Source organism: Topomyia yanbarensis, chromosome 1 (genome assembly GCF_030247195.1).
Source record: "Topomyia yanbarensis strain Yona2022 chromosome 1, ASM3024719v1, whole genome shotgun sequence".
NCBI classification, from domain to species: Eukaryota; Metazoa; Arthropoda; class Insecta; order Diptera; family Culicidae; genus Topomyia; species Topomyia yanbarensis.
Genome location: NC_080670.1, coordinates 44,586,661 through 44,596,991, shown reverse-complemented (window position 1 = coordinate 44,596,991; position 10,331 = coordinate 44,586,661). Strand labels below are relative to the sequence as shown.

Here is a 10,331-nt window from a genome sequence, read left to right as displayed (position 1 = left end):
CAAAAACAAACAAAAATCACTGTTCCCCATACGCCATCGTTTCACAGTTACCCAATGGGTCTATTCATGAAAATTGTGAAATCACACAGAACCATGAGTAGTTACCAAAAAACTTTGTTCGCGGCAAATGTTGAGCATAAAATTTGCTATAAATAGCAATAGACTAAACATTTATTCAATGAATGGTAATTCATAAAGATGGAATAATGTTTATCATTGCAAATTTACTCTGGCTATCACAAAACAAACAAATATCCATTAAAAGAGATAGAGTTATCAGATCTCTTCCAAAATATAGCAACACGTGTAAAGAATTAGAAATTGTGAAATATGAGGGAATTAGACGATTCCGATCATGCATTGTGATTTTATTGCGAATGTTTCATAGTTCCTGCTGATCCACTGTTACCCTCTCTCCCCTACTTCCTTGAGTAGTTATTTTAGGGGGACCATGAAGAGACACCTTCTGGCCTTTACGACGAAGCTTGGAAGAGGAAATGTTCTTCCTTTTTCTACTACTTCTAGGCACAGCAGAAGATGTTCCCTCCTGGGGTTCATCACAGTCGCCTTCGTCAGTAGACAAGTTGGTAAAGACGTTCGTAGAGACAGGTGGCGTAGCTATCTTAAGCATTTCTGCAAAAGATCGCTTAGAGCGTCCCTGAAGGGAACGCTTAAGATTTTCCTCGCGCTGTTTGTACGCGGGACATGAAGGGAGATCATGTGGGTTTCCCCCACAGTAGAGACACTTTTCGACATCTCTACCACAGGAATCATCCGCATGATTCCCACCGCATTTCCCACAGCGGGCTTTATTGCTACAATGGGAGGCTGTGTGTCCCAATTGTTTGCAATTAGTACAGTTCATGACCCGCGGCACAAAGAGGCGAACAGGTAGACGAACCTTGTCAAAGAGGAGGTAATTGGGCAGGGCAGAGCCGGCGAAGGTCACCCGATAAGAGTCTGAGTTGACGTATGTTTTCTTCCCGTCAGCTGCGACTGATGCTGAATGCAAACGTTTGCATTCCAGTATCTTCACTGGCTTAAGGTTCAAGTTACCTTTTTTAAGCATGTGTTAGAATTGAACGCTTGGTAGTGTGGGTAGGAAAATTTGTGTTCAGCTTTGCCACCGGATTATCCATTTAAACCTTTTTAAAACTCTAAAAGAAGAATATCAGTCGATTTATTAGATCATCACGATTCAATTCATGCAAAATACCTGCTGGAAAAACCATCGGCTTAGCTAAACGGTGCTTTTGAAAAAGTGGCTGTGGTTTTTTCATTGCGCAGTTGTGGTGCGTACCCCAGCTCGGTGTGGTAGTGTGATAAAAAATCACAGCCACTTTTTCAAAAGCACCATCCAGCTAAGCCGATGGTTTTTCCAGCAGGTATTTTGCATGAATTGAATCGTGATAATCTAATAAATCGACTGATATTCTTCTTTTAGAGTTTTGAAAAGGTTTAAATGGATAATCTGGTGGGAAAGCTGAACACAATTTTTCTTACGCATACTACCAAGCCTTGAGGTAACTTGAGCCTTAAGCATGGGGTCTTTGAAACAGCCAGTCCCATATTTTAGCAGGTCCTCGCAATTCAGACTCGAATCGGAAACGACCCCACTGACTTCAACCCTGCTAGCTGGAATATACACCCTGTACTCCCTCGTAAAGGGCTCGTAGCCAGCAATATCATTTGCCTGAGTTGAACTGTTAACAACCACCCGAAGCTTATCAGGGCGAATTTTCGATATTTCTGTCACGGCCGAATACCGGTCTGTCAGAACGCGAGAAATCTGCAACAGATTCAAACACTTTTTTTCTTTGGTCCGGAAGAAGATCACAAATGGCCCGGTGGCCGAGCTCGGATATACTTTGAGCCGGGGAGCCGATTTTGTTTCGACGTCCATCTCACCTTGAGACGAACCGCCGTCAGGGGAAGTCATTTTTGCACGGGCCTATTGCCCAGTGCACGTTATTAAGACAACCAAGAAGGGGAAACGAAAACTAATACTTAGCTTGTGTAGGTAACGGTATCCAGACGGCTTACTAGAAGAACACTGCTTCACTTCACTGACCGGCTAACGGTACAGAAACAGAAACTCAAAAGAAGGGAAAAAAATACTGAAACCTCAACTAGGCGTAGAGTGTGCAAATAACCTTGAACGCGGATTAACACTATTTGTCGCTATAGAGTGTACGGACCGATGACAAAAGACTTCTATCTCGACTGAGTGCTCGATAACGAATGAACACTCTGCTGGTATTCGTCCCAGTTCGGAAAGTTCTGTTCCTTGTATGTTTTGAATCAGAATCTTTTCTTGGCCCTCTAGACGAAAGTTTGCGAAACATCAAGTTCTTTGTCGTCGAAATGTTCGGAATTCGTTTGAAATGGACAATCAGCAGCTTCTGACATTTGGTCCACTGTCATCCTTTCCTGGAACCTTTGGAGGACCCATCAGAAACTCGAATGATGTGTATTCATCAGTATTCCCAAGGCGTGATACGACAACCCCGGATTTTGCATGTGGGTGGACAAAACCCTCTCGTGAACGGTTTGCTGTTTTCCTCCATCTCGACTGGAATCTCACTGACAATTCGACATAGATCGTTCATTAGGGCTTAAATCGCAAATGTAAATAAACTGCGTTTTCGCTATTATGACATTATGCGACAGAAATACTACAAGATTGAGGTGAAAATTAGTTAAAATGGTGTTTAGTTCGATTTATAATTAAAGAAAACAAAACGGCGAAACATGCATTTTCTTCGAGATTTCGACTTAGGCCCTTCTTCTCATATGGAATATAAAGGCTAAACTTTTATTTTTAGACAGAACCGGGGCGTATGGTTATTATTCACAAAATGATTCTTGAAACGGCTGTTCTATTATATAAATGATAAGCAATATCTACTATGATCATGTCTACTCGATAGTTGTTGCACATAAACATTAGAATATTTCGATAGTTTCATGAAATTTTAAGAAAAGATGCACGCGCCCTTTCATTTACATTGGGTTTCTGTACGCCCATTTGCTGAGCCCTATTAAAAAGTATACTGTCAAGCTCGCCTATTTACCCAGCAAGACAGAGTCAGTTTAGTCCATTTACCGCGCCCTTCTGAACATTATATTCACGGTTTAGCCCTTTCGCAAATTGTGGTTGCTGAAGGGCGAAATCACGACTGGAATGCAAATTGGGCGTAAGCATTTTTTTAGTTTCTTTCTACCTACTAAAAGCACATAGGAATGAAATTCTTTGTTATATTGTCATAAGGTTTAACCAAAGATGCTTCAGGAAAGACATGGTCCTAAAGTAATTTATACCAACCAGCCCTGGGACAACTTGACAGCTCCCATATATTGAACTCATAAGCAAATTTTGTGGTGATTTGGTGATGTCATGGCGGCTCAAATGGAGCAAAATTTGAAAAAGGCGCATCCCATTTATTATTTTCCATATTTGCAAAAAATAAACAAGAATTTCTATCATCAAATTTATTTCGCTGTTCAAATTAGAAACTCTCCTCATTCCACCATACCTAAACAGAAACATAAATTCCATTTTCGAATTAAAAAAATCCAAAATAAAATAAATCGATTTTCGGAAATACAAGAAGATGACTTTCAAAATCATGCCACTTCCACTTATATTAAGGTTTCCGAAAATCTTCCGGATCGAATCAACATCTCCCCAGACATGAACTCGTCCGGTAGATGCCGTTCCGTTAAGTTTCTATCAGACTTGGGTCGAGTAACATGCCAGAATAATTCTGAAGGGATCCGTACCAAACCATCGCAATATCATCCGGACAGCATTATTGCAAAAGTCGAAAAAAACTCTGTCAGTAGTCGAACAAAGTTGTACATTTCTGGCAGCATTCTTGCTGAAACTGGGAGCGCTACCGGTTTGCTGGCCAGAATTCTGGGAAAAGCACACAAATTCTATTCAAAACCAATTTTGCTAAATGTGCCGAAAATCCTACATATACTGTTTATTTTTCCGATTAAAATACTAGAATTCTTGACGTTCTTAATGAACTTGAAACAAGGTAGTAGGTTTACTTTCATTGGCCAAGATGTTTTTCATTTATATTTCTAGAGAAAAAAAAATCACCAATATTCAACCGATTACAAACTTCACACAACAAGAAAACCAAAACATTTTTAGGAAGGAAGAGAGCCGGTTGCTAAAAACAACGCTTCCAGCAAATTTTATAATAAGATTTATGTAACTTTGCTGATGGTTTCCAGTTAGGGATAAATTTATTATCTAATAATAGTTTTCTTTATCTACATTTTGGAATACGCTTTTTCTAAATGTTGTTCCAGTCACATTGACGGCGTTCATAACACGCGTAACGAAACACGCTTTTCTCTTGAAATATTTCCGTTTCCTTGTTCGTGGTACTCGTACAGAGAAGGCATACTAGCGCCACCATCAAGTCGGTGGTACACATATGAAACAAGCACTACCTGTCAAGCTGTCCATGGGCCGATACCAACAATAAAAACTACATTTAGAAAAGCATCGCCGAATATTGAAACTGATTTTTCTCCATTCGAGTACATTGCGACTTAGGCCCTAATAAAAGATCTGTGTCGAATTGCAAAGCTTCCCAGTTAAACTCATTCCGGAACCGGTTCGGATTTCTGAATTGACCCTCTAAGAACGGTTGGTTTCAAAATCGTCCAATGAAGGACGTTCGTTGGACCAATTTGGACATCGTCCAAATAACCGTCCAACGAACGTCCATCGTTGGACCCGTGTTGAACGATTTTGAAACAATTTTTTGGACTTCTCAGTGGGGAGTCATTATGGATCCCAAATCAAATGCAACAACCGATTCCGACTCAGAATCGGTTGTTGCATTTGATTTGGAATCCATACAGACTCCATTCAGGATTCCGAATCAAATTCCGAATGGTTTGACCGGGTTAGAGGTTGTAAATAATACACTCTTATGTGAAACTGGGCAAAATTTGATTCATTGAGTCAAGTCGACACAGATCTTTCATTAGGGCCTAAGTCGCAATGTACTCAAATGGAGAAAAATCAGTTTCAATATTCGGCGAAGGTTTTCTAAATGTAGTTTTTATTGTAGGTATAAATTACTTTATGACCGTGTTTTTCCGGAAGCATTTTTCGTTAAACCTTATGACAATATAACAAAGAATTTAATTCCTATGTGCTTTTAGTGGGTAGAAACTAAAAAAATGCTTACGCCCAGTTTGCATCCCAGTCGTGATTTCGCCCTTCAGCAACCACCATTTGCGGAAGGGCTAAACCATGTACATAATTTTCAGAAGGGCGCGGTAAATGGGCTAAACTGACTCTGTCTTGCTGGGTAGGGCTGGGTAAATGGGCGAGCTTGACAGTATACTTTTTAATAGGGCTCAGCAAATGGGCGCATAGAAACCCAATGTAAAAGAAAGGGCGCGTGAATCTTTTCTTCAAATTTCATGAAAATATCGAAATATTCGAATGTTTATGTGCAACAACTATCGAGTAGACATGATCATAGTAGATATTGCTTATCATTTATATAACAGAATCGCCGTTTATTCTTTTATTTGTGAATAATAACCGTACGCCCGCTTCTGTCTAAAAATGTAAGTTTGGCCTTTATATTCCATATGAGAAGAAGGGCCTAAGTCGAAATCTCGAAGAAAATGCATGTTTCGCCGTTTTGTTTTCTTTAATTATACATCGAACTAAAAACCATTTTAACTAATTTTCACCTCAATCTTGTAGTATTTTTGTTGCATAATGTCGTAATAGCGAAAACGCAGTTTGTTTACATTTGCGATTTAAGCCCTAATGAAAAATCTATGTCGAAGTATGAAAAAAGTTACGCAAGTTTGAAAGTGTTACAATAATTATCGACTCATGCTTTATGCAAGGTAGAACATCTTAACGAGAACACCATGGCAGCATTAATGATGAAGACATTGCCGTGAACGACAAGAGAAATGTAAATGACCCCCAAGATGCAGTAGGCGAGCAGATAAATGTTTCCCCGCCGCGAGGGAAGGTCTCCACCTAAGACAAGACGTGACAATAGGGGGGGGGGGCGTTTTTGTTCCAATTTTACGTCAGAATGGTCCAGCTCCTGATTGGTTCAGTCTAACTTTTTGCACCGTACGCAATGTTACTGCAGGGATAGCGAAATAATGTTTGGCAGTGTTGCTATATTTATAAGAAAAGATAATAAAATTATTGGCGTTAAAAAAGTAAATAACTAAATTGAAGGGAAATTGTGCGGAAAAGTGAAACAAGTATTTTTATGCATTTACCACTAGACATGGTTGATTAATTTTAATAAAAATAAGACAGAAACCACACAATAATCCAAAATTATTCAGAAAATAAATTCATCAAACTTTACTAAACACCCATGACATGGAACAACGGTTCCGTTCATCAATATAGTGGATTCAAGATACAAAATATTGCCGGCATAAAATAAATTAACAAGACTCCATTTTCATTAATAAAAATAGCAGCACTGTTCGGAAGATTTCGGCAGGGTGAAATTGTTCAAAAAGACACGGTCAAAAAAATGCGGACGAACATAGTCAGGTGATTCCCTGTCAAAATAAATGCGGACGAACATGGTCAGGCGATTTAAAAAGTTTGACGTTTGACTCAACTCGCCTGTGCCAATTGCCCCTCGGAACAAATGCAATTTGCGAATGCGATTTAAAGGCAATTTCAATACTTAGGGTGCTTACATAGTGGCGGCGAGAAGCTGAGCTGGGGCTGGAACTGACATTAGAGTGCGAGATGCGAGAAACCTGCTCACTGCAAACCAAAGGAAGGATGTCAGAGTGAAAGCGGAGCGGATCGGCGCCGACTGCCTGCTTTTACTCTGACAGGCTCCATTTGATATGCTGCGAGCAGGTTTCTCCCATCTCGCATCATACTGTCAGTACAAGCGCCTGCTCAGCTTCTCGCGCCCACTCTGTAAGCACCCTTAGACAAATTTTCTGGCGGCTGAAAAGGACTTGGTTGTTTTTGCGTTTTTCAAACATGGCGGCTCATGTTTGGCTTAAGCTAAAAATAGTTTTTTTAAACAATTGGCGTGTACTCGCTTGAATTTTGTTTGTCTAGTGCACTTCATTCAGCCAACGAATGTGGGAATTGTGGAATCGTGTGTAAATATAGTGGAACAAGATCTCTGACCTAAACTCCTAATAATAGTCATATTGTAATAAGTTTTGGTGTGCAATTCCAATTTCACCATTGATTCTTCCTATAGTTTGGTGTAATGATAAGTTTATAATGAATCCGAAAATAAGAATTATTTGTAAATTTCATATTAGGCAATTAAGGGCGATTAAATGGCGCGTTCCCTGGGCGATTTAGGGGCGATTTAAGGGCGGGTAGAGCGGCTAAAAAATGATGGCGGCATATCGCCCAAATGTTGCATTTGGAATAGCCCCCTAATTGCCAGCAATTTGCTGGCAAATTGAAGGACAATTAGCGCATCCGAGTTGGCAAATAGCCCCCCGTTAGCCAGAAACTTGCCCTTTTTGACTGGGGAAGGATATCGAAGGAAAAATAAGAAGCCGATTGTCACGTCTTGTCTTAGGTCTCCACGCAACAGAAAGTGGCATGCACGAGATCCGAAGGACGCTGAATAATATTTATTTTCTTTTACTTATTGTTATTTTTACATATTGTAAATATATAAAACCCACGGCTTCTTTAAGATACCGCAATGAACCATATCAAATAAATGAATTCTAAGAAAATCTATGTGAACGGTTGAGCAAAATCTACCAAAACCTATTCCAAAATAACAACATCACAAATTCGAAATTTAAATAAATAAAAAAAGAAGAACAAGAATCACTAGAACATATATTACTCAGAACACAATCGTACGTTGTACGCACAATCGATAACGGTAAGCTTATCAATAAAACACGTAGTACTCGTGCCACAACAAAATGCTACGATGCAGGCCTCTAGGACAACAAATAAAAAGGGCATGTGTTGAATTTCTCTCGTAAACTTTTGGTACGCCAAATGAACTTTCGACTCGCAATGAAAACTGTTTTTCTAACATTAGCTGATTTTACTCTTTAGATTGTATAAAGCAATTTCAAAATACCTTATTATGAGGTGATTTTAGTCCTGCGTTCAAAATAATACCCGGGCCCTGCAAACCTGTTACGTTTTATAGCGTTATAAAGATAACCACACGCAATCATTCGAACAACGGTTTGAAATATTTCCCTTTATCACCTCGTTCGATTAGAAGTCACTGTGCTACCGCATGTAAATCAACTCTCTCCCCCCAACTGTGATAAGAGATTACCGACCTATATAAGTCGTACCTCGGTTGTGAGGATAATGGGTATATTTTGTTGAGAAGCTGCAAATTTCAAGTGCGAAGAAAAGTGAGAAAAAAAAATTCAAAATGCAATTCTCGGCAAGCTTCCTAGCGGTTGCTTTGGCCATCACGTTAGTGACGGCCCAATTCGACACCCACCAGTGGGCAGACCGGAACGGTATTGTGCATCTATTCGAGTGGAAGTGGAACGATATTGCGGATGAATGTGAACGTTTCTTGGCACCTAGAGGTTACGCAGGCGTTCAAGTGTCACCGCCGACCGAAAATGTGATCATTACTGGAAGACCCTGGTGGGAACGCTACCAACCGGCTTCGTACAATCTGAATACTCGATCGGGAACCGAACAGGAGTTTGCGAGTATGGTTTGGCGCTGCAATCAGGTTGGCGTGAGGATTTATCCCGACATCATAATCAACCACATGGCCGCTACATCCGGTACGGGTACAGGCGGTTCTCAAGTGGACGTAGGAGCACTAGAGTTCCCGGCCGTTCCGTACGGTAAAAATGATTTCAATCCACACTGTGAAATTTACGACTACAACAATGTCGAGCAGGTTCGCAACTGTTGGCTTGTTGGCTTGCCGGATTTGAATTTAGGTACCCAGTGGGTTCGAGATCAAATCGTTGGATTGATGAATAAATGTATCGACTATGGTGTTGCTGGTTTCCGAGTGGATGCTACCAAGCACATGTGGCCGGAACACCTTGATATGGTGTATGGTGCTTTGAATGATTTGAACACAGCTCATGGGTTTAAGGCAGGAGCAAGGGCCTTTATTACACAGGAAGTTATAGACTTGGGTGGCGGAGCTATTACCAGAGAGGAGTACACTCACTTGGGAACGATAACAGAGTTCCGGTATTCGGCCGAGATTGGACGAGTTTTCCGCGGATACGATATGCTCAAGTGGCTCTCTAGTTGGGGTGAAGGATGGGGCTTTTTGCCATCTCCCCTTGCTTTGGTGTTCATCGACAATCACGATAACCAGCGGGGGCACGGAGCTGGTGGAGAAAACGTTCTTACTTATAAGGACTCAAAACGGTATAAGATGGCAACAGCTTTCATGCTGGCTCATCCTTTCGGAATTCCCCGGATAATGAGTTCTTTTGCCTTCGAAGAAAGTGACCAGGGACCTCCACAGGACGCCAACGGAAACTTGATATCTCCGTCGATCAATGACGATAATAGTTGTGGAAACGGTTGGATTTGCGAGCATCGCTGGCGCCAGATCTATAACATGGTTGAATTCCGCAATACTGTGCGGGGTACTTCGCTAAACGATTGGTGGGATAATGGCGGTCAGCAGATTGCTTTCTGTCGGGGCGGAAAGGGTTTTGTGGCTTTCAACAACGAGGGGTATGATTTTTACCACTATCTGCAGACGTGCCTTCCAGCGGGAAATTACTGTGACGTTATTCATGGAAGCAAGGTGGATGGAAGCTGTACCGGTAGTGTGATTAGCGTTGGAAATAATGGCTTTGCAAATATTTACATTGCTGCTGATGCGTACGACGGTGTTTTGGCACTTCATATTAATGCTAGACTCTAAGGTAATATGTTATCCGAAATATACGATATTTTGTTGAACCTTAAAAATAATGTCGACTAAAATTCTTTTTACAGTTTATAAACGCTTGTATTTAAAAAAGAGACTATTTTTAGACGGATGGGAAAAACAAAACATTTTTCATTGATTCCTGTACTAATTTATGATTTCACAAAAATGACTCCACTCGTTTTGGGCGGCCTCACGACAGTTGGCCGAAACTTTCACCATAGCCGTCAAAGAGAAAAATGTTGGTATATTCGTAGGTTTTTTGGTCGCCTTATTAATCAGCTCCTTCTAGGTTTTCACCACGAAATTGTTCGAATAGATGCTCCACTTCAGGTTCGCACAGAAATTTTCAATTGGGTGCAGCTGGGACACCTTGCGGGAGTTTGCCTTCTTGGGGACGACTGCAATATTGCAATA

At 40.7% G+C, this 10,331-nt stretch overlaps 1 protein-coding gene across 1 annotated transcript; it reads left to right on the top strand.

The window, feature by feature from the left end:
• Positions 1–8,346: 8,346 nt before the first annotated feature.
• On the top strand, positions 8,347–9,960 carry LOC131677483 (alpha-amylase A-like). The gene has a single exon (XM_058957316.1). It carries the CDS (start codon positions 8,424–8,426, stop codon positions 9,906–9,908), a length of 1,485 nt encoding a protein of 494 aa, XP_058813299.1. The 5' UTR covers positions 8,347–8,423; the 3' UTR covers positions 9,909–9,960.
• The last annotated feature ends 371 nt before the right edge of the window (positions 9,961–10,331 follow it).